Source organism: Solea senegalensis, linkage group LG19 (assembly GCF_019176455.1).
Source record: "Solea senegalensis isolate Sse05_10M linkage group LG19, IFAPA_SoseM_1, whole genome shotgun sequence".
NCBI classification, from domain to species: domain Eukaryota; kingdom Metazoa; phylum Chordata; class Actinopteri; order Pleuronectiformes; family Soleidae; genus Solea; species Solea senegalensis.
The window spans coordinates 7,754,218-7,777,922 of record NC_058038.1 but is presented as its reverse complement, the minus strand read 5'-3'; the positions used below and the strand labels follow the sequence as shown (position 1 = coordinate 7,777,922).

Below are 23,705 nucleotides of genomic sequence, written 5' to 3'. Positions count from 1 at the left end.
ACTATGTAAACCTGTTTTATTTCTCTGGCTTTTTCCATGTGTTTCTCTCAGAAGCAGAAACAGGTAATAGTGCCGCTTCCGCATCAGTTTTCTTTATGGAAGAAAGTAAACCTTTAATATCTGCTTCACTTTACAGCCTGTTGTGAGTCCATAGGAAAGCAGAGGCAACTGTGTTAAACTACACAATCTTAAATAGATTGTTTAAAATTATTTTAATCCAGAGGTCCAAGCAATAGCTGTGCAATGTTTTCCTTGGTGTGCGTGCATATTTTACATCTTGTTGTGTTGTGGTTTCTGTCGTGCATTTCTTATATAACAACTTCTCTTTCTCACCCTCTGTTTACAGATTTTCAGAAGATTCAGTCTCGGCTCTGAGCCCGCCTTCAGCTCGATCCCTGTCCCCATCTCCAATCTCGTTATCACAGCCATCACTGTCCCCATCCCCCACGCCTGTTTCCCAGTATCCCAACTGGGGACGATCCCCGTCCCCACAGCCCCAAGCTGCCCCGCAGCCTCCACGTTGCCATTCGCCACTATCCCCGACTTATTCCCCTTACCCCACCTCCCCCAAACACAGACCTGTCTACCGGACCAAAGCCCTAGAATTCAAGTTCATTCCTAGTCGTGAGTCCCGTAAAGCAGAATCACACATGCTCCAGCGCAGGCGAGCACCAAGCCCCCTCATCTCCCCATCAGAGAGGCCCAAACTGGGCCCACCACGTCCATCCTCCCTTCCACTACTCCCCACCTCGCCCCTATACAGTGCCATGTATGACCTTCAAGGTTCAATTACTCCTCCATCACCTGGGAACCCTCTAGGTGATCCTTATTTCTCGCCATCTCCTCCCCTGTTTGCCCCCTCTGGTGCCCCTCCACCTCCAAACTCCACTCTGGTTGTTTCACGATCCCTCTCACCGACACATTTCCTGTCCGGGACCTCGTCTCCACCCCTGCATCCTCTCCCTCCACCTACCTGCCTGAGTTACCCCCATCTACCGCCCCCTTCCCCAACAAAGCCATTTGCCTCCAAGCCGCTGCCCTACTGGACCAAGTATGACGTTGCAGACTGGCTAGGATACCTGAACCTGGGCGAGCACAGAGAGCGCTTCTTGGACAACGAGATCGACGGCACCCACCTGCCCTCTCTAACCAAGGATGATTATCTGGACTTGGGAGTGACACGAGTGGGTCATCGCATGAACATAGAACGGGCACTGAGGAACATAATTGATAGGTATGGCTGCACAGTTCAACACTTCATTTAAGTTTATGTGTTTATACCTTTTCACAGTTCTTTTAACCAATGCAGATGAACATATCATCTATTTTACCTGTACTTGTGTGGACAAAACTCAACATTTATTTACATTACAATAGAATACAACTGTAACCATGCCATCTACTGGTATGAGTTACAAAAATGAATCATATATGTTTTCATTTGCGTTGCATTGCTTTAATTACTGGGATGAAATACAAATGAAGCATGTACTGTATGTATTGATGACACATACATACTTCTAATGGCTGAATCTGATTTGCATCCACTTTCATAATTTGAAACATACTACGAGCATGACACTGATGCTAATGGAAATTATAGTAATTAAGTGTAGAATCTGGGGCCTGTCACAGCATTATTTCTTCACTGCTCTGCAGCTGCCAAAGCCACAGGAGATCATGACAAAACCTCACAGTGAAAAGAATGTTGATCATATCTTGACATAAATCAGTGATGTTTTATACAGAGCGAGTAAAGTCACCTGATGGGAAAAGTCACTGTTGCACCAGAAGGTTTAAGTTTAAAGTTCCAATATGCCATACTTAAGCACCAACAGTTGTCGCAGTTGAGCCCGTATGTGACACCGCGACAGCAGCAGCTGTGAGAGTTAATTCCACTAAGCTATTGTGCAAACAAAGATGTAAACAACAAGTTACTGACGAGTCCAAGGGAAGAGGAGCTAGTTCAGAATCATTTGGCAGCTCAAAGTGCTCTCTACTTTGGAGATGACAGATCAATAATATCCGTGGTCTCATCTCTGTCCTCTGTCCTTTTAAGCCCAAAAAAAAAGACCTCAATTCAGTGAGTCTCCTTCCTTGACCTACTTTTTGCCACTCTTATGCAGCTTGTTACTTAAGTGGAACTTTGTACAAGACATCCTGAACTTGGAGCTTTCAGGAAAACTTCAACAGGTCATGAATATATGACTGGGGAGGCTAACAAGCCCATGTGGATGTAGCATATTTATATGTAGGGTCTTTCTGTTGTCCACAAATGCAACTGCTGGAGTGGACACTAAAACAGAATCCACAATAACCACACCCAGAAAAGGAGAATCACAAGAATCTGATGAAGACTTTGATGTAGTGCTGCATTTTTGACTTGTTCATATTTGTTTCCTTATATCATGTGCGGGACATGTGGGATTACAGATCTATATTGAGGCAATGGTTGTTTGTTCTTCTTTCCTCAGGCTGTCCAGCAGCCCATTTCCTATTTCTGTTCTCTCACCTCGGGATGGACAGAGTGAGAGGAGGAGAGATGACGTGAGCCAGAGCTGAGGTTGCAAATGCAGAGATTGAAAGAGAAAGGAAGGAGGGATCGGAGGCAATGAGGGAGGAAGACACAACTGCTGCTGTCCATGGTGGATTCACACGAAAAATGAGAGAGGAACAGATTTCACACAGAGAGCAAGAAAAGGGGGAGTCAGTTCCCGAAGGGAGATGGAAACACAGGGATGGAAAAAAAAAAAAAGGGCTGATGATCCATAAATAAACCGGCTGGCGCTCCCTGGTTGTGGCAGGCTGATTTACACCCCGACACTTCCCCACATGCATGCACGGTCACAATCAACAAACAAAAACACCCATTCATCCAAACAAAGCTTATGGAGACACTGTGGCTGCAGCAGTTCATACATGGAAGGAACAGAGATTATACCAAAACCTGGAGGAACAAAGAGAAGCCACTTAGTTTTTATGTTGTTCTTCTTTCTTTTCTTTTTGGCCATGACCAGTTTTAGATAAAGGTGTCCCTTGCTGTAAAGCCATCTTGTTGAAAAGTCATCTTACCCCCATCAGACAACAGTTTAAAATCTTAAGAGTGAAACCCATCAAGAACATTTAGAGTGCAATCAATTAGAAGTCCCTCCCCGCCGAGTGGATGCTACTTTTTAAGAGTCTGAAGATCATAGAGGATGATGAGTGTTTGAGGGCGAATGAGAATGATTGTCTGCGGGAATGAGGCCGTGTCTGTGTGTGTCTGTGTGTGTCTGTGTGTGTCTGTGTGCGTCTGTGTGTGTCTGTGTGCGTCTGTGTGTGTGTGGTGGACACAAAATGATTCGAGGCAGAATACCATGACAGCTTCCCCGTGTTTTTGGAGGTGGTGAGGACGCGTGTAGTTAAGTTGTGTATCATTGTGCTCTTGTTTCAGGCTGAGGTCGCTGTTTGAGTGGCTGCGATAGGCTCGGTCTTGTTTTTACCTCACCACTGGTCTGGTAGGACTCTGTTGTTAGTGTGTTTCTCTATCGCTCTTTATCATCCTAAGTCTTATAATAACATATATACAGACTGGTCACTGTATCACAAATTTGTAGCAAAAATAAGTGCCCAGACCAACAACATAAAAAAAAAAAAAGAAACACTGACACACACACACACACACACACACACACACACACACACACGTTGCTACTAAACATGCTGCATGTATCCACCAACATGTAGATTCACACATACACACACACACAAGCACTCACCTGTGTTTGTGTTACGAGTTCATGGGACACCATATATATAGACACAATAATATACGTTTGGATCCGAGCTGTATTAAAGGAGATAGACGGTGCTTTCAGTTGGGACAACGTGAAGTGGAAATCTACCAGAGGATTTTATTTACCAGGAAAACTGGCAACTGCTGTGCACCCATTCAGACCTGAGCGAGGGAGACTGGACAGGAGCGGGGAGGGGAAGAGGAAAAACTGCCATTTTCTTGCTCTTTTCCACTCAATCCCCCCTGCTCCTTCTGCGTGCCCTCCTCTCTCTCTCCCCCTCTCTCCACGAAATCCAGGAGGACACAAGCAGCCACCTGGCCAATGGGGACCTGAGGGTAACACTTATATCGAATTTTAATACTATGATTGTTCTTACAATTTTTAAATGGGAATGGGAACACTGGAATACTGAATATGAAGAGATTTATTGTTACTCTACATCATTACTCTCATCGTCCTTACTGTTATTGCAGCTTCAGAGAGTCTCCCTGGTTCTGACTGTGCCGCGAAACAAATCGTGTTGGTTATATATTTAAATAGAAAATGTATATGGAGGTTTTTTTTCTTTTTAAACGAGAGATGCATAATTATTTGGGGCACTGTGCCCCTAACATTGCTTCTATCTATGTGACGAGAAGCATTGCAACTTAATGTGAAGCACATTTCTTATCACTTCCTTTTCTTCTTGCTGTCGTCGGCCTGTGAAGATACTTTTTTTTTTTTTAAATGACATGTTGATCTTTAAGGCCTAAAACATGATTTTCTCACTCTGTTTAAAACCTACTTAGTATTATGCAGATGCTAAACATGTAGCAACTGTTACTCTGGGGATGCCCAAGACACATAAGTGAAAATGTTTTATCTCTTTATTCAAAACACTTCCTAATAATTGATTTATTTTAGTAATCCTAGAGAATATAGCCTCCTCCTCTTCATTGGTCACTTATAAAAAATGTCTTTCTGTGCTCGGAGAACCATTTATTGGTTTTCCCCGTCAGCTTTCGTGGATACATTTGCATCTCATTATATCCTCAATCCTGCTTTTCTCACTGTTGCTGAGATCAAATATAAGGGCTCTTTCATGACCTCTCTACCTTGAACAACGCTTCACCTCTCCTGCTGCTTTCAAGTCCTTGGACACATATCGAACGTGCATTTTACATCTGGGAAATGGACACGGAGGTTCACACCTGCCCCTTGGCCCTGCGGTCTATTTTTTTGCAAGAAGATAAACAGCTTTTCATAGATCACGTCACTCAAAGTGCACATGAACACACACACACACACACACATACGCTATATATGTGAATGGACAATGGTTTAAAGAGGATTTTTTTTTGGTTTTCTTTGCTGGTGGTTAAAGAAAGATTATATTTGAATGCAAGGGAAATAGCAATAAGGACGATGAAAATAATGGTCATCTAATTATGGTTTAAGATGTTTAAAAAGAAAAAAAAAAGTCTCAAAAGTTCTAAAGAATCTCTGTCTTCCAAATAATGTTTAACATGAGAAGGTAAAGTGTATTTATTTAACTGCTCTGCTTTCTATACAGTTCGACCTTTACTCCACATCTGCCCTCTTCCACTGTTAATGACCTGACTCTATTAACAGCTCCACTCTATTTGCATCCTCTTGTTTGTACAAAGCACCTTCTGAAGTCGCTGACATGTGCCAGTATGCTCACAGCTCTTCATTAACTACCAGCATTTAATGTAATGACCCGTTTCCATTAGCAGACTCGACTTCACACATTTCCCCTCAGTGGATCAGTCCAAAAAAGGGGACGATGTGTCTGAGAGAATAAAACAAGCAGAACGTGGCTTCCTGTTCAAACTAAAGCCTCAGCCACGATTTTGCTTGTTTTCCATCAGGTATCTAAAAAAAAAAGGTCTGCTAATTCAAATAGGGCAGATTAATATCTCTGGAAAAGACTTAATGAAATCACCTCTGGCTGATGTTCTCGTTTAGGTGACTGGTGAGAAACTGGAGACGTGTGTCTAATTCTTTCATTGCACTCAATAGTTTTGATCGAGAGTGACAGAAAAAGAAGAAATCATAAGAAATCGGTCCAACTTTATAGAAAGCATTTCCTTTCCTTTAAGAGATCTTTTAAAAAAACAAGAATATGAACAGATGAAAGATAATTTACAGAATATATATATATATATATATAAATATATATGTATATGTTATATGCATATACATACATTCATATAATCATATATGAATTTCAAATGTTTTAAGAGATAATAAATTGTTAGAATTATAATAAAGATAAAGAAACAAAGTTGTAATTCATGTATTGTGATTTCTGGAGTTAACAATTGTTTCTCCACTGTTCTTGCCCCCCAAATAGATTTAAGAGTTGATTTAGAATGTAACTTGAGGGCTAGGGTTCATGTATGTATGAAGCCTCCACTCTAAACGAAAAGCACTAATTTTTTTTAGAAAGAAATAGTTCTCTTTGTTTACAAGACTTGCTGGTTCTCTAGTGGCTGCTCACATATCTTCTATATCCTTCTCTGCTCCTCACTGTGCCACAGAACAATACTTTGGTAATGGTTAAAATTACTTGGACAATAGCACAATAACAGGATAAAATCAATCCTGTGTATCTAGTGTTGTAAGGTGCAGGGAAATTGACGGAAGAAAATTTCAATGTGGGACATTGTTATTGAAAAAAACAATGTCCTCTGTACTGTAAAATTGCTTTTTTGTGTCTGAATTGGGACAAAAAACTGCCAAAGATTTGAATTTACTGTAACTCCATTTTAAACAATCTTAACTTCAGTGTCCAGTGATGACAATAGTATTTGAAAATGTGGCTTCTGTGAATTTATTCCGAGTCTATCAAAAGGTTTCTGGTTATTTATTTGCCAGCCACTTGTCATACCCAATGTTTGTGTTATATTAATATTATATCAATGGCATAAATAATTTGGTAACCATGATGCAGACCAGAAATTGTGTAAGTACACCAATTAAGTTATATTTGTGCAGAATTGTATATTTAAACCTGAAAATAGAAAAACAATTTCAGGTTTACCTTATTAAGTCGTTTTATTTGACATCAAAATAAGATTAGTTATCTGATGAAATAATTACACTAGTGTACAATCAACTGGTTTAATGGACTGTTTTTCCATTACCCCAGAATGATATTTATATCATGAACTGGGTCAGCTCTAGAGAGGCCACCGTGTTTTAACAATAACACAAAAAACATTGACACTTGCTTTGAACTGAAAGCTAAAAAGACTTTAATGTTTCAAACGTTGTTACATTACATACAAAAGTTCATATTTCCAAAGATTGTTAAAAATCTTAATTAGTACATAAACAAAAAGTTCCTTCATTTACTGAATATGAGGCTCCTTAGACACAAACTACTGCATCAATGTAGTGTAGCACAGAGGTGAGCAGCCTGTATCAGTGTCTCCGGTCTTGTTCCTCTTTGACTCTGAAAAGATGCATCTAATATTGGTCTCTGGATCAGGAACTGCATCACAGCAGGAAGCAGTAGTTGTGATCCATCTCCTGTAGACATCTGTGTGCCGTGGCTCTTGAGGTCAACTCCAGCCTGAGACCACTCTCTGAGGAGTAGGGTTTACCTAACCACACTTCTCCCTGAAAGCCATCTTTCCACTGCTCGACGGCTCACTTTGCCCTTTCACTGATCATCTGTGGCTAACCCCCTTTGTGGAGGGTTTGCTGATCATCTTCTGAACAAGGATTGCATGATGTCAGGACCAGCACCTGAAAAAAACAAACACACAGTAGTGAGGCAAACAACTTGCTGGTATAATCATACACCAAGCATTTTGGCAATCATCTGTTCAGACTCGGCCTTGTCAAGGGCAGAGCTGCACTTCTATCAACACTGCATTTCTGAGCCCAGTGCAATACATCACAAGAGATGAGCATTCAGAGAATCTGCTACCAAACTACACAGATGCAGTAGGATACACACCTTGATTCAAGGCACTGTAGGAGTCACTTCCTTTGCAAGACCTGAAAGAATAAGAGCAAATGTTAATGTGTTGCAATGATTGTCACACTTGACCATCATTAGTTAAGATTCTCCTCAGAAACGTTGGCTTGTCAGGGCCAAAGATGCACTTTATCTCCACATTAACTCAGAGCCCAGTGCAGGTCATCAGGGGAGAGAAGCAGTTAAAATCCACACCAATAGCAGAAATGTACTCACAGTAGGTTAAGTATCTGATCTATTTGTCAAGGCCATAAAGAAAAAAAAGAAAAATCACTTACAGTAGCAGAAGTTACACATAATATCTAGAGCAATGTCCTCAACAATATGACACAGCAAGAACTCCAATAATCCTTAATTTAAACCAGCCCTTATTTCTGAATTCACAGCTCTGTACTTAACTACGCTCTTGTATAGATCAATTTGGTTCAAATTGTGAGTGTTCACTGCCACCCAGTGGTCACAGTTCAGTACGACAATTCTGGCTGTCTTCAGTTAGCAGAGCAATTGTTTGAGGTACTGAATTTATTTTAACCCATTTAATTATGTTTTTGGTTGTATAATTACACTGTTATCAGAAAGTTAAATTTTAATAATTGTCTGTCCACATCTCTAAGAACTGGCCATAGACAAACCCACATGGGTTGACCTCTACATATAACATACCTTTCTTAAACACACATTTCCGATTCTGAGGTGGTGGTGGTGACTTGAAGTGACCTGAAATGACAAAATACATAGAGCACATGTTAAGTTATGATCTACCAAAAACTAAAACCTTCCTCCCAGCGTTAGAGAATAGTCTCCTCAGAAACTCTGGCTTGTCAGGGCCAAAGGTGCACTTTATCTCCACATAAACTCAGAGCCCAGTGCAGGTCATCAGGGGAGAGAAGCAACTAAAATACACACAGTTAAAGATTCTCATACACAAATTGTTTCACTCTAAAAAAAAAAGATCATTATAATGTAGGCGTTCGTGCTAATGGGTCGTAAGGCTTCCCACGTGGAGACAGGCCTTGAAAGTTGCTGTTACTCAAAACCATCAGCAGATAATATTGGTTCATACGAGTTCAGACGAAAATCAATCGCACCAACCAAACCTGGTTATAACATTTTATATTTTTGTATTAACCACATTGCAAAAATCAGACAACGGGAGTCCCGTATGTGACCACGTGTTACGAGTCGTAGCTTTGCGTCACCATGTTTCATTCAGCGCACACACACAACCGAAAAATGGCTAACTATCAAAATATACTCTGGTTACGCAGTAGTTATGTGAAATTGTCAATAGACGGAAAGTTAAATGTACAGTATGTTTATAAAACAGTAGCACAGTGTACGTTACAATAGCCCGTTCACTCGGCGGGAGCGGCGCTTGTATTAGTTTAACCAGTTCTTACGACCAACACTCTACTGATATGATTGTACATACTTTTCATTTGTCATGAACTGAAGTTATAAAATGATCTTACCATTTGTAGCAGCCATGTTGAGCTGGTATCAGAACGTGTAGCAGAGGCTGCAATGACCGAACCAACCAGTAACTGCAGCTGTAGGCGCTTCCTCTTCTTCTCCTGAACATCAGCTCGCCTATTATATACTACCGCCGCCTACTGGGTCGGAGTGGAAGTTTAAATTCTCTTTGCTGAAAGTTATGCGCAGTGCCGGCCCAAGCCTTTATGGGGCCCTAAAGTGAATTTGATTTAGGTTCCCTCTTCCACCACTACTAGTGCTTTACTATTATTGATAACACCATAAATTGCATTAATTTTAGTTGTATTAATTGTGGTGATACTGAACTTAAATCAAACAAGTAAACCAGTTTAATGACAAACACAATTTAAAACCAAAGATAAAACAAAATAACTTAAACGTAACACTATTTAGATATTGAACGATATACCTATAGAGATCTAGATTTCTTTAATATATTAAAAATGCTTTTTCTCCAAACACTATTGTGGGGCCACTTGTGGTCCGGGTAAGAAAATATCATAATTGACAGATCAGAGCAACAATGTTCCTTCACTGAAACAGTATTTTCTTTAACCTTAACTTAAAGACTGTGTCTGTCATTTTTTATGTCCCTCCCTTCATCCAAACTCCACTTTCAGAAAACATAGAACACAAGCTGCTTGAAGCCAAGTGAAGTGAGCCTGGTGTGTACAGCTGCACTGATACTGACATCATGTCTGAAAACCTGTAGGAAAACTGTAAACATCATCATTATGAAGCACAAAGGTAAGCACCAACCAATCGTTCCATTCTGTTCCAGTTCCTTTGGTGATTTACTGAAACATTTTGTGATCTATTTATATTTTTGTGATCTAACTTACTAATGCAAGTTTAACATATAACAGAGACCTTTTCCCACTTTATTACATTTTTTAGTTATCATTTTAATGACAGGATCTCCCAGCGTTGCCATGATATCCGTCTACCGTCCTTCCAACGTTTGATTACAGGATTACCAACACAGGATTGTTATTTTCTGAGTGCAGGCTGCAGCTGGGGCGTAGCATTATTTACATGGCATGTTCGGACATGACAAAAGTTGCACAAGTTCAGCATAGCATAAAGTATTATGTCACCAAGCGCCGGGTACAGTGTGGTGTGTTTGAGCAACTGTTCTTCGGGGGGGCCTCTTACTTCAAAGCAGCACTGACTGTACACACACACACACACACATCCACACACACCATATATATATATATATATGTATATATATGTGTATATATATACCCACACCGGATATTTCCTCCAGCTGTGGAGGCAGACGTACCAAACTGTCCCGGGGGGAATGTTGTGGGGACGGAAAATGGGTTTGAAGACAAGCATGGAGGGATGGAGTTCCCCTTATCTGGTCATGCTGCTCTGAGCCTCTTTGTAAAATAGTAAAACAAAGCTAATGGGCCTATTAAACCGTACACACACATTCACATGCAGGCTCCGCTTGGGTGACTCAGTTATTGTTTACCTCCAAACACATACACACACACACACGCATAAAACAACACAGTGTGGTCTGCGTTGTTAACGCTGCTCTGAGGGAGGTGAATGAACGCAGAGACACCAGAGACGGTTTCCAACAAGTGGTGAAGCACAATGAACAAGAGACTAAGTTTCCTGCAGCTGTTTTAAAGAGAGGGAGACAGTAAGAGAGAGAGGGGAGAGAGAGTGGGAGGGAGGGAGGCTGTGAGGGAGGAGGAGAAGGAGAAGAAAAAAAAAAGAAGCCAACTCATCTGACACAAACAGTGGGCCAAAGAAAGGGGAAGAGCAGGAGCATTGCTGTTTAGAAACGAGTGGAAAAATCAAAGTTTTGAGAGAGCGAAGAGGAGTACAAAGAAGTCAGGAGGGAAAAGCAGACTGCAAGTCTACACAAAGATTTGATTGCAGAGGGAGTTTTAACCAAACCAAAGAGGGAAAAGGGTGTTGAGTAGAGAGAGAGGCCCCAACTACACTAGAGGTAAGAAGTCATTAGGCTGCCTTCTTGGCTGCCTCGATGGTTGCATTTCACAGAGATCGGATGGAGTGATTGAGCTCCTATTTCTGCGTTCTGTCTTCATTTGTTACTATATATTTCCTCTCTGTCATGTGTGCGTGTGTTGAGTTATGTGTGACAGATGAAACGGGGACAGGGGGAGGAGTGAGTGACCGTGCCAGGGAATGAGCAGAGTCGAGGGGTGAAAGAGTTTGGTTGGCTGGAAGCTCCAGATGGGCTCCCTTAACCCAAATGAGCTACAGCTTTAGCTGGTCATAGTTCTTTTTTTCTTTCTCTCTTAAGGGTGAATTCAGAGTTTTAAAAGGTCTGGTTTAATGCAAGTTGCAGGATTACTTCTTTTCTTTTTTTTAAGCCGGGGGAACAAATTTCCTGTCTGACATACAGGAGATCATAAAAAGTCTGGAGGACCCATGGTGGAGTTAAATCTGTGCTTGTTGGTGGTGAGTTGTACAGTGTGAATTCTGTCGTTCTTACCAGGCAGTTCAGTCGTACGCAATGTCATTGGAGCACTTTCTTTCAACACCTGAAGCTCAAAGACATTTTTAGAGAACATTAAAGCTGTGAAATCGTATTTTAAAAAGGCTCATGTGGTCAACAGTTTTCAATCCCGTAGAGAATACTTTCGCTTGCTTATAAAGAGCATGCAATCATATTTAAGAGGTTGTGCAATGGACCGCGGCTAATCCAGAGGATTAATTTACAAGCAAACTCTTTCATTTAGATCAAAAAATCAGTGTTCTTAATAAGGCTGGAAACACTGGAGACAGCTCAACCCCCACTGTGAAAACTCTTTCACAGTTACACCCCAGTCAGCAACGGGACAGGAAGTTTAGGTCAAGGGTTAAAGGGGGTGGGGGGGTGATTCATTATTTTTGTGACCTCCTGTGAATCTGGATGTTGTGTAATCTTCAGACGCTTCAGTTTCAGAGACACAACAGCAGAAGGAAAAACTGAAGAAGATTCCGGCGAGGTGGGGTGGAGTGGAGGCATGTGATGCCCCATGAACTGCAGGATATGCAGGGAGAAAAATCATTGAATCTAATTGTGTGTTAAACAGGAGCATGAGGAGAAATGGCTGCAGGGAGGAAGAAACAGACAAGACATGGGGGCTTTGTCTCGACGGAGGTCAGAGCCCAAAACTGCTGTGTGCTCAAATATTTGACTGGAAAAGTTGACTTTTTTTAGTCTGAGTGGAACTGAGTGAGCGCCATCGTGGTCACAGATGCATGCTGTGACTGTGACCTCGTACCATGTGAGCGCGTGTCTGCTGCTTGTTGAACAAGTGTGCAGGTGTGTCTTTTTTTGCAATAATAAGAGCAGAGAGAGGGGGAGAGAGGGGGAGAGAGGGGGACACCGGCACGGGAAGAAATGAAGTGTGAATTATAGGATGCGTGTTGACCTTTAGCCCCTGTTAATTTTAGGATCGCTCATGTTTCAAAGCGTGCTCATGCTGCACAGGACAGGACAGGCCTTCCTGGCTGATGCTGCCTCGGTTTACTGTACACCTCCTGGTTTCAAATTTATTGAGCACGTCACCTTCCTCTTTTAATGGCTTCACAAAGCCTCCACGAAATGATGCACTCACTGAAACGCATCACTATAAATCCAAGTGTAGACAACAGCACATTTATCTCAGGGAATACTGAGCTTTTCTCATCACATATTTATTTATTTATTTTTTAAATAGTTAGAAACCTGAAGTGTTTGTGCTTTATTTATAACATATCACATCACTGTGTACATACATGAACACAGATTAAACAGATGATAAGACCCACTGTAAGATTACACATCATTTAAATAGCCAAGAGTCAAAAACATTCACAGACTCTACATAAGATTGTTCTGTGTGTGTTTTTTTCCATTAGATTAATGAACGATGTTGAGTTGACCTGACAGGACTGTGGGATATGTCTGACTAAATAAACCCTCTGGGACTTATAGAGGAAGTGGCTTCCTGTTATGGACGTGTGACTCGTCACGGATTCCCATGCAGAAGGATTTTTGGTTGTGATTTGGCTCTGAATGTTATTCTTGGGTATTTATGTTACACTGATCAACCGCGTGATGTGAGTCTATCGTGTATTTGTTCCCTAAGTAAGAACAAGTGGCAGGATCGTAAAAGCAAATGTTGGAAGCTGTCAAAACCTTCCTTTGGTGACGTTTCTGTGCATACTGTATCTACAAAGCCCACACGTCTAAACCAGGTCTATAAAGGTTGGTGTGTTCAGTCGTGGAAGCTTCAAAATGGAGTTCAGACAAAAGAAGAATGGTAATATCTAAAGCAGGTTTAAATAAATAAATAGTGTAAGAGCAGAACTCTCATAATAATAGTCACTTATTTCCAGTGTTAAAGTCATAAACTTTTTCTTTACTGTCTCACGCAGAGAACAGGATGTCGACGCTGTCAGCAGACTCCAGCCCCGAAGATGCCAGCAATCGCAGCTTCTGGATGGTAAGAACGCGTGTTCTGCTGCATTATGTGTAGCAACACATCGTGTCTGTCCTTGTCAACTTATCGCTCTGAATTCTTTTTGGGGGGGAGAGAGAGAGAGAGAGAGAGAGAGAGAGAGATGTGAGATAGACGAGATAAAGCTTCTGCCTCCACCGCTCCAGTCTCTGTGACCTTCCAGTCAAAACAGACTTCACAGTTTAGTCGCTCAGGCTACACATCAGTGTAAACAAGGCCGTGCTTTTTTTAAAAAAGTGAATCATGACTAATGTGCACGCTGGATTCCCTCACTCGGGCTTAACTGCACTCAGAGAAGGTTTTTGACATTGTCTTCGGCTCATTAAGTGTTTGATTGTTTGCCGTTGTTTTACTAAGAACTCTGCACGAGGATGACATCTCTTGGGATGTTGAACGTGTGGTTTTTGCTTATACCACACAACTTGGTATTTATTTCTTGCTGCTGGCTGCTGTGCCAGAAAACAGGTTATCCACCACCATGTTGAACAAGATTCATTTCATGTGTAAACAGCAGACAAACCACAACCAAGCTCAACAAACGTGTACAGAAAAGTGAAGCCAACATCCAATAAATGCCGGCTGCTCATTGAGATTTTACTGAGCATGATAACACAGGATGGATGACACTAACAGCACAAGACCAAACTCATATACACTTATTGTGCCCCATAAATCTCCAGTTCCTGTCTTCAGCGGCAGTACCAAACACACTGGATCACTTTAGCCATCATGTTTTAAAGCTGTAAACACCTCCGACATCCAAAGTGCCCAAGTGTCTCATTTGAGTGTGCCACCGCTTTAATGCGGGCTTCGTCTCCCGTTGGCCTCGATGTGCCGCCCAACTTTCATCTCTCCCCCTCCTGTAATTTTGGCAGCCTCCTGTTGTGCTGCATTTGTTTCCAGGCTTTTTTCCTGTCTGTCATTATACTGCAAAGTTTAGCTCTTTTGTTTGTCGTGATGCTACCAATGACGCTGCTGTAGAGGACGCGTGTGGATGTATATGTATATGCAGCTCCGACAGATGGACTGAATGGATAGTGTTAGCTGCTGTTACAGAGCATCATTGTGTTTTTATTCTGCAGGAAGCTTTATCTGCATCTATTAAGACAAACATTTCTATGGGGACACCTTTGAATGTGTTGTTTAGTGCCGCACAGTGTCTCATAAAATGGTGTCTAAAACCATATTTAAAGCACAATTGCATCTCACTGTAATGTCAACTACTAGTTCTGCTACTAGTTACTATCCTTTTCTAGTTTTCTTATTTACACATACTAACACTGGATCTGGACCCACTGGTAAATAAATAAAACTTTTTTTTTTTCCAGAGTCTTACTTGAGATTTATTAAAGTATAAGATGAAGTGATTCATTCATTAAACATAGGTCTTTTAGAAAAACCTGCTTTACCTCTTCAAAATAATATTAGCTGTGGTAGGAATAGCAGTTAAGAATAGTCAGAAATGTAATATCATACAGGAAATTTGCTCTTTTCGTGAATCATTTATATTGTGAACCTGGTCGCAGTAGTTTGTCGTCTTTCCTCAAATAAAACATTTGGGAAACACTGGCCTAGACTATTAGAATTTTATGTGCAAAACAAGAACAAAGACAGAGGAACATGTTGTATAACATGGGGGGAAAAAAACGTGCTACAGTCTCACCACAGTTCCCATCGTTCCTGATTAACACAAGCTCACTCACAATGTTTTATATGGAAAACTGATAAAAAAGCTGCCTGATCCTGAAAATGTCCCAGTTTAATGGCACGAGAAATAATAAAATAAAAGACGTTCAACTCATGGTTCTGAGGACTAACGCGGCGTTATATTCAGGTACACTCGGGAAATGGGACTTTTCAGCAGAGGCCCGTTGGCCATTTTCTTTGACGACACATTTTTACTAGATTTTCTGGTAGCAGATTAGCATCTGCCTCAGAGATTGGCCCACTGAGTCTTTGCAGCGTTGCTTCTGGCCTCAAAGTGGATTCCTCAGCTGTTTCCATTTAACTCTCAGACGAGGACTGAGGAGATTCAGTGAAAACCACAACAGAGGCCGAAAGAAAGGAGAAAAGGAGGAGCAGGGGGCGGCACGGATGAGAAGCACCCCCAGTCGATTTAGATTTTCTGTAAAATGAAACCTTTTTTTGATTCTCGTAAATGACTGTTTGCATATATACATACAACTTACAACGACACACTGGGCTTTACGGTTTCACCTTTGCTCCATGTTTTACTTTAAACCACCTTAGCATGAGTGACACTTAGCTTATGCATACAAGTGTTAAATCCTAAGCAAATACAAATGTCAACTACCTTAAATGATGCATACAGTATGTAGCTGGATGCTTTACAGAAAGGTCAGAAAAGGAATACATTGAATTCATTTGTGGCTGAAAACCTGCTAATTTGGCCTAAGTGCCGCCAGCATTCACTATCTTCTTTCCACATATAAAGACTTAAGTGACTGACCTTTACGGTGCACTTTCATTTCATTATCCACTAATTAAGAGTTCCACCGGATACAAATGCCCTTCAGTTGTAAGTAAAATCGCAAAGATCTGTGGTCTGTGCATGTGAAAGGACAGTTGATGTTACTCTGGGGAATAAAAATGCACCGCCAAGCACTGTGTAATTATTTAGTGTATGCCAACAGTCAAAGCATGGATTATGAAGTGGACATACAACGTGTGGGTGTAACGAGTGACATTACAGCTGGTGTTTATGTAGAGATCCTAAACCATCCCAACGAGCCAACATGCAGTAACTGGAGCTCCACAGCTAATGTGTTGGAGAAGGGAAAATGTCGCCCGTGATATAAAAGTCATTTTGTAGTATTTACAATAAGTGCATTACCTCAGGTGATTTAACACAACATGACAACATGTGCCGGCCTCAGGTTCATTCAACCAGCAGCTGTGTGAATATGTCAGAGACTAATGAACAAGAGGTTTGACAGAAAGTGAAGAAGAGAGTAGGAGTGAGTGCTGAGTAGGAGCGGACGGCGGCTGCCAGGAAAATTGCAGAGAGATTTCCAGATTCCACATCCACAAACAACACACTTGCTTCAGATATGCTATTACACTCAGGATCTTGCCGTCGCTGCCCTCCTGTCCTCCATCTGGCTTTTTTATGGTCAGGGCCTTGTCCTCATGTCCACTCACCACACCCCACACTACTGCCACCGCCGTCGCACTTCACCACAGGAAACTCAGTGCCAGTAAAGTGTCACGTGTGGCACGTGGGGGTTGACCTTAAGGCGGCTACAGCAGTGTCACAGATGAGGATGCAAGCTAGACCTTGTTATGACAAACTGAGCTGCAGCGGTGACTGTTAAAACTGTAGCTTCTCTTTTTGTCGACGTAGAAATTATAGTTGTACAAGATGAAACGGATATTAATATGGAGCAGGTTTATTCCAGCTCATGGTTTTGTGCTTACTTGCTAACTGGCACAACTTACCAGGACACATGGAGCTGGGCTGGGTCAACCTTTTAGAAATAACATGTAGTTGTAGCCTGTTTGCTTAGCATAAAGATGAGTCTTTGCTGCTTCAGATGTACTTGGTCGTACAATGGATGGCCTGTAAAATCCAATCCAACTTTATTTCTGAAGCACATTTAAAACAACAGAGTTGTTGACAAAGTAGACATATAAACATACCATAAAACAACACAAACATGAATTAGTAAAACAAGACGAACAAAAGCTCAACTCACGTTGTGGTGAAAGCTAATGAAAACAAATGTGCCTTTAAAAGAGATTTAAAAACAGGAACAGTTAAAGGCAACTTATTATTTTGTATGTACTGTATATGCTAAGCTACGCTTTCAATGTTGACTCCATCTCCTTAAAAGAATGGCACTTAGTATAAAATACTATTAGAAGCAGAGATGATGAGATGATAGTCGTAGTAGTAACAGTAGTAAATTGAGTGTAAGATAGTACAAGAGTGAAATCAAGAGCTGACTGGAAAACGTTATATTTTTAGTTTCTTGTGCTAAATCGGTTAATGTTGCAGATGCTGTTTCTACTCTGCCAGAAATGAACTGTGAGCAGCTGTGTGTAGCCTTCACTGTCTTTTAATTTGCAATGGTGCATCCACAAAGAAGTCTGTATCGAACACTATTTTAAACACACTCTCACACATTTTCTTTTACTTTGAGTTTTAAACGTCCTCTCGCCTTCCTCCTCCTGCTGTTTATCTGGTGTGAACAGGAGACCTCACACCTCTCCCTCTCTCTCTTTGTGTCCTGGCAGCCTGGGAACTATCAGCGCACGGTGAAGCGGACAGAAGACGCTTTCCAGGCCTGTAATGACATAGTGGCATGTTTTCAAGAGAGAGCTCGGGTGGAGAGGCAGTACGCACAGCAACTTAGTGAATGGAGCAACAAATGGAAGCCGGTGGTGGACTCCAGTAAGTACAGTAACCGCCACCTCAGGTACTTATGTCGACGCCATGATGACGACATAAGTGAGGATTAAACATACACTATATGGACAAAAGTATTTGGTCACCCTTTTGCAACTACAACAGCCTCCACGCTTTCTAGGAAGCCTTTCCTGAAGATTTTGAAGTGTTTTTATGGGAATCTGTGCCCATTCATTCTGTAGAGCATCGATGAGGTCATGGCACTGATGGTGGACGAGAAGGCCTGGCTCGCAATCTCTGTTCCAGTTCATCCTAAAGGTGCCTTTATGGGTTCATCCACACCAACCTCATCAAATCATGTCTTAATAGTTTTTGCCACAAAGTTAGAACCATAGCATTGTCCAATATGTCTCGGTATGCAGAAGTGTGAAGATTGTCCTTCATTGGCGACAAGAGGCCTAAACCGAAGCCTGATTGAAACACTTGAATTCAAATACCTTTGTCCATACATGTGTATGTGTTGTGATAAGAGAAGATAAATATTTGCAAAGTTAAAAAATACAAACGTATCCTCTCCCTCCATCAGCTCCTCTGTACGGCTCTCTTCTGAAGGCCTGGCAGTGTTTTTTGTCCTCTGCTGACCGGCTGGCTTCCTTACACGCCTCCATCTGCCGCTCACTGGTGTCAGAGGACGGAGACAAGGTCAGGACCTGGCAGAAGGACACTTTCCACAAGAAGTTATTTGGAGGATTCAAGGAGTCTCAGGACACCGAGACAGGCTTTGCACGTGCTCAGAAACCATGGGCCAAGCGCCTTAAGAAGGTCTGTCTTCACAGTTTTCTGCTGTATAGTTTTAGATGTGGAGTAAAACAAAACAAAGACAATGAGCCCATTAAATATTTGCTTTATTTGAGCGCACTGAAGGAGGAGGAGAAGAAGAATCTATATTTAGACCAAATGGACTTAATACATTGCTATTTAAGGATGAGTTTATTCTAGGAGTTATACAAGGATTGCACAGGTTTGCTGGTGATATAATAACATTTGGACATTGTGGTTCCTCTTCAGTTGGATAAAGCCAGGAGGGCGTACCATAAGGTGAGCCGTAAAGAGCACATAGCCAGGGAGCGAGATGCACACGCTCAGGGAAACCCAGACATCTCCATCGACAAACAAAAGAAGATCCAGGAGGAGCGAGAGATCGCTCAACAGGAGGCTGAGAAGGTACCAGTTTGTTCTGTAAATGGTGTCCGTTGTGCTTTTTGACCAGTAGAAGCACTCTGAAGCATGTTTTTAGAGAGTGGGTCCCAAAATCAGTTTGTAAACACTGAATCTAGAAGCATAGAAGATCAAAACTGTGAAACCATTCAGGTTTTAAAGATGCAATGATAATCGTCTTTGCTGCGGAGTCTGGGATCATGCGATTTATTAATTGTTTTCCCCAGATGTCATCTCTCTGGCTCCGTACTTTGAAAATGTCTAAAGAAAAACATGCACCAAAGTCAATGTGCTTGAATTGTTTATAAAATGATGAATTTAATTATGAAGTGAATATTTTCCATCTCTGTAGATAAAGAATATTTAAGGTTGTTGTATTGGGCTAAATTAGGGTATACCAGCCAGTGAGTACACAACATTTTTAACAATACTGTCCATATCTAGTATTAATGATATTTTACTGTGTCGCAGGTTCGTTCCCGCTACGAGAAAGTCCTAGAGGAGGTGAACCGCTATGCTCCTCGCTACATGGAGGAGATGGAGTCCATCTTTGACCAGTCCCAGGAGGAGGAGCGGAAAAGGATCGTCTTCCTCAAACAGGCCTTCCTCTCCATCCACACACATCTGGACATCACCAACAATGAGAGGTGAGACACGCGGCCACGGGATCCTTAAGACGCTGTCTCTGCTGATGAGGTGAAGATTGGTGTTTGAAGTTAAGCGACTGGAACCAAATTTAAATGTGTGGTTTCCTTGCCTCGTGCCTTGCTGTGTCTTTAGAGCCGAGTGTGTTAGAATCAATAGCTGGAGTGAATTTAGTGCTAATTAAAAGCCATTTTCTCCACAGATTATCACAGCGTTTCTCACCGACTCCTTTCGATTCTGATAAAGGAAGTAAAAGCAAGACAGCGGTTTAATTATTTTATCAAATCTACAGGAACCATGTTGGGTTAATTACAGCAAATATCTGCTTTTATTAAACTGTTTAATTGTTAGGGTGGATGCTGTACAAACAGCAAGCATGGGACTGAATTAGAGGCTTGTAGAGAAGAGGAGTGGAATACAGTAACATATCTCAGAGGGGCAATTTGTTTTGCTGAGAATATACTCGAACAATACTCTTGTCATCATGAACTGAAAATGCTTTATTACAGTATGATCATTAGAGAAATGTATGCCATACCATTAATCACCCAGCTGTCACCTAATACACTGCTCATCCCTGCGTGACGTGTTTATTATGCCCAGCATAAACCTGTCAGGATATTTACCCCACAAGAGAAGTCACTAACGTCTCCCAGCTACTTTGTCCAAAAGTTCACCGTTCTTTTTTAAAAGTTGAAATGGTTAAAGGGTTAAAATACAGTTTTGAATGTCTCCTGCCCGCGTAGTGCGTTAGCTGTGTACAATGAGCTGCACAACACACTGATGGCCATCGATGAGCAAGAGGACCTTCGCTGGTGGAAAAACACCCACGGGCCTGGAATGCCCACAGACTGGCCTCACTTCCAGGTTTGTCGTTTGCACCATTTTCTGTTGTGAAGTGTCTTATTTTTGGGCTGCATTTAAACATTTAGTGTCCATTTTATTTCAATAGGATTGGATCCCTGATAAGAAGAACAAAAAAGGGAAAAAGGATGTGGAAAAGAAAGGAACACTAGAGAAGAGGTGAGTTTGTGTGAAGAAGAAAGACAGATGACACGTGTGTATGTTTGTCTCACTCATGTGACGTCCTGTCTGTCTTTTTTCTTCGTGTCAGTGCGATGATCGGAGGCGTGAGAGTCAGAGCTCTGTATGATTACGTTGGCCAGGAGACGGATGAGCTGTCCTTTAAAGCAGGTAAACACGACGTCAGACCTGTGGAATGTACTGGTGTGTATAGATTAGTATTGTTTGTCAATCATTTGTAAAACGGTGCATAAAATCTAACTTTGTTATACGGCTGAATTTAGTGATTTTTGGTATTTTGAATGGAATTATGTTACTGAAAGGTGTTTTCATGCTTTCCATCAAGCACATCGTGAATAAAACTGGTGTAATAGGGTCAGATTGTTTTAATGTTAAAGGGATGTCACATTTATACACTTTAGCCTATAGATGCTGTTTTCCCCTTAAAAAATAAGAAGTTATTTCAGTACTTAATACATGTTTCCTGTATTTAGTTATCTTCTAATAAAACAATGTAAAAAAGAATTATAAATAGTCTAAAAATAGCTCATTCTGATTGCAGCCGCACAACACAGTATATTGAAAAGGTCTCTGATGTTTTGCAGAGCTTCACCTGCAGTCCAGCAGTTCACTTATATTTTTAAAGAAGTCTTTTCTTCTCAAATGGCATCTGCTGGTTTTCTGTTGACAAGAAACTGAATATCTTTGTCTGCAGTTGGTTGAAATGCACAGTTTTGACACTGGTAAATTCAGTACATACCAAAAAATAATTGAGTTTTGCAGAGTGGATATATATACATATGTATTGTTTGCAGCTCTTATTTAAAACAAGAAAAAAAGATTATGAAATGTGTGTTTGTCACTGCAGGTGAGGAGTTTCTGAAGGTCGAGGATGAGGACGATCAGGGCTGGTGTCGGGGCATGAAGGACGGCGGGTGGGAGGGGCTTTACCCAGCCAACTACGTGGAGGTGGTGTAAATTTGTCACGTGTGCACCGAGAATGAAACATCACATGGTTTATTTCACTGTGGAAGTCACAGTCCTGGACACATGTCAGAAAAATAAAGCCACCTGGCAGCTGTTAGTCAAAGACGTGGTCTGTTAGGAGGTGACCACACGTCACAGGTGGATATTTCAGCTTAGAGAGATTTGCTCACACGGTGCCCAGGTTGTGAAATCTATTGAAGGATGCTGACAAATATCTTAATATATACAGTGTGCATCGACCACTTGTATTGAAGCCATAATGATTAAGCAATGCTTTAGTATAAAAGCATGTTACGTTACATATGCTGGGTTTTTAAGGTACATTATAACTAACCATTATGGTGCTGAAATTACATTACAGGACTGCTACTTTAGCCGTTTTTATTATTCTTTTTTTTTTTGCACCTCATCATATTTCTATTAAGATTCTCACAAAAAGGCCTCACAGCATATGAAGAAAGTGATGCTGTGATCATAATTAATCTGAGGCGAGGCGAGTGAGCATGATGGATGCAGCTTAATGGCCTGTGTTTCTGTAGGAACAGACTTGAAATGTAGAGGAATGTGTTTATTTGCTGTCTCAGTAAAAAAAAAAGAAAAACGATCAACATTATCTCTGTGTGTCCAGTGCAGGGGAGGGGGTCACTGAGTCCCAAACAGCATCAACAGACATTCCAGGAACTCATCAAATGCTGTTGTCGTTTGTCGTTGGTTCTCATCAATTATGAATTACTTGACTACGTGTATGTGAAAGGGGTGAAGGGGGTGGTGGTGGGGGGTGATCACAGAGAGGCAAGTAAAGAGTTATCACTCACCTCTGTGGTTACTTTCAGCTCGGTGGAGCCTGATTGCATATGTCAATGCATTGTTTTGGATTTCCTGCCCCGCAGCTGTTATTTAGCCTCACTCCCACTGCTCTCGTGGCCTTGATGTCGTCTGTAGCAGGCGGCTGATTTCATTAAGAAGCTCTAAAAATGCCTCTGTGCACTTCATTCTTAGCAACAAACAAAAAGACGTGGCACAGTGAGTGAACAAAGGGGACAATTAAGCAGATAAAGAAGACACAGAAATAAAAGAGATAAAGCATGTTTGACTTATATTTTTCAGGTAACAAGAAACATGACTCCAACGTCTGTTGAATGAGTAAATAAAGATGAGTGGTGGCCCCTAAGGACTACTCCTTATTTTTTGGGGCTAACAAAAGAAACTAGTTTTCATCAGTTTCCCAGTGTGACAACAAACAGGCACATTTCTCTCCTCGTCAGGCTGTTCCTTAAAGATACAAACTGGGGAACAAATAGTTTTCCTGTCCGTGTGTCTGTCTGTGTGTGTGTGTGTGTTATATCTAATCATCTGTTGCTTTACCAAAGTAAGAATCTGCTGGATCTGCCTTTGCCCTTCACCTTCTTCTGTATCCTTGTATGTGTTTGTCATGTTAAAAACTATGCATATGCCCACAAGAAACACTTTGTAGCAAATCGTCTTGTGTTTGTCTTCAGAAAATACAATTTCTAAAGTGTAGCACCGTTATGGAATTAGGATTATTGCATTTGTGGTGGAAAGAATGACAACGTACGTGCGTGTTTATTTGAAAGAGACAAAGAGTGACTTGTTGGATCACTGTGTCATCATGTTCTGCCTCTGGATATTTATATGTATAGAGGTGACACGCACACTGTATGCACACTGTATGCACACGCACACAACAGTCACTTTAAGCCCTT

The 23,705-nt window shown here is 41.3% G+C and overlaps 2 protein-coding genes, 1 long non-coding RNA gene and 3 other non-coding genes across 10 annotated transcripts in view; 2 read left to right on the top strand and 4 right to left on the bottom strand.

Annotated features, from left to right (window-relative positions):
- shank1 (SH3 and multiple ankyrin repeat domains 1) overlaps positions 1 to 3,017 on the top strand; it is a 67,727-nt gene extending 64,710 nt beyond the window's left edge. For 2 of the 3 annotated variants that reach the window (XM_044050857.1, XM_044050855.1), the window contains exons 26-28: positions 52 to 63; positions 347 to 1,234; positions 2,475 to 3,017. In XM_044050857.1, coding sequence (XP_043906792.1) covers positions 52 to 63; positions 347 to 1,234; positions 2,475 to 2,562 — 988 coding nt within the window. In that variant the 3' untranslated portion in view covers positions 2,563 to 3,017. The remainder of the gene's footprint in view (positions 1 to 51; positions 64 to 346; positions 1,235 to 2,474) is intronic. The other variant, XM_044050856.1, reaches the window with a different exon arrangement.
- A 3,995-nt stretch (positions 3,018 to 7,012) lies between these two features.
- Positions 7,013 to 9,349, bottom strand: LOC122785183. Its single transcript, XR_006362267.1, has 4 exons — positions 9,240 to 9,349; positions 8,431 to 8,484; positions 7,747 to 7,787; positions 7,013 to 7,532 (listed from the first exon to the last, which is right to left on the bottom strand). It is a non-coding gene; the product is annotated as an uncharacterized LOC122785183 (long non-coding RNA).
- Positions 7,606 to 7,695, bottom strand: LOC122785943. The gene has a single exon (XR_006362384.1). It is a non-coding gene; the product is annotated as a small nucleolar RNA SNORD88 (small nucleolar RNA).
- Positions 7,854 to 7,944, bottom strand: LOC122785942. Its single transcript, XR_006362383.1, has one exon. It is a non-coding gene; the product is annotated as a small nucleolar RNA SNORD88 (small nucleolar RNA).
- Positions 8,565 to 8,655, bottom strand: LOC122785941. Its single transcript, XR_006362382.1, has one exon. It is a non-coding gene; the product is annotated as a small nucleolar RNA SNORD88 (small nucleolar RNA).
- A 557-nt stretch (positions 9,350 to 9,906) lies between the features above and the next one.
- si:ch211-51c14.1 (protein kinase C and casein kinase substrate in neurons protein 3) lies at positions 9,907 to 23,459 on the top strand. 3 transcript variants are annotated; one of them, XM_044051669.1, is made up of 10 exons: positions 9,907 to 10,008; positions 13,657 to 13,724; positions 17,997 to 18,153; positions 18,695 to 18,930; positions 19,177 to 19,332; positions 19,798 to 19,973; positions 20,718 to 20,838; positions 20,924 to 20,994; positions 21,086 to 21,165; positions 21,863 to 23,459. In XM_044051669.1, exons 1-10 carry the CDS (start codon positions 9,996 to 9,998, stop codon positions 21,970 to 21,972), a joined length of 1,188 nt encoding a protein of 395 aa, XP_043907604.1. In that variant the 5' UTR covers positions 9,907 to 9,995; the 3' UTR covers positions 21,973 to 23,459. The 3 variants fall into 3 exon arrangements, with proteins under 3 accessions (XP_043907604.1, XP_043907607.1, XP_043907605.1); XM_044051672.1 differs by lacking the exon at positions 9,907 to 10,008 and adding an exon at positions 10,973 to 11,233; XM_044051670.1 differs by lacking the exon at positions 9,907 to 10,008 and adding an exon at positions 11,347 to 11,709.
- The last annotated feature ends 246 nt before the right edge of the window (positions 23,460 to 23,705 follow it).

Excerpts from the sequence above, each read along its gene's own strand:
- si:ch211-51c14.1 (XM_044051669.1), top strand. Across the intron at positions 13,725-17,996 it reads GCAATCGCAGCTTCTGGATG|CCTGGGAACTATCAGCGCAC; the intron begins GTAAGAACGCGT and ends GTGTCCTGGCAG. Across the intron at positions 21,166-21,862 it reads TGAGCTGTCCTTTAAAGCAG|GTGAGGAGTTTCTGAAGGTC; the intron begins GTAAACACGACG and ends TTGTCACTGCAG.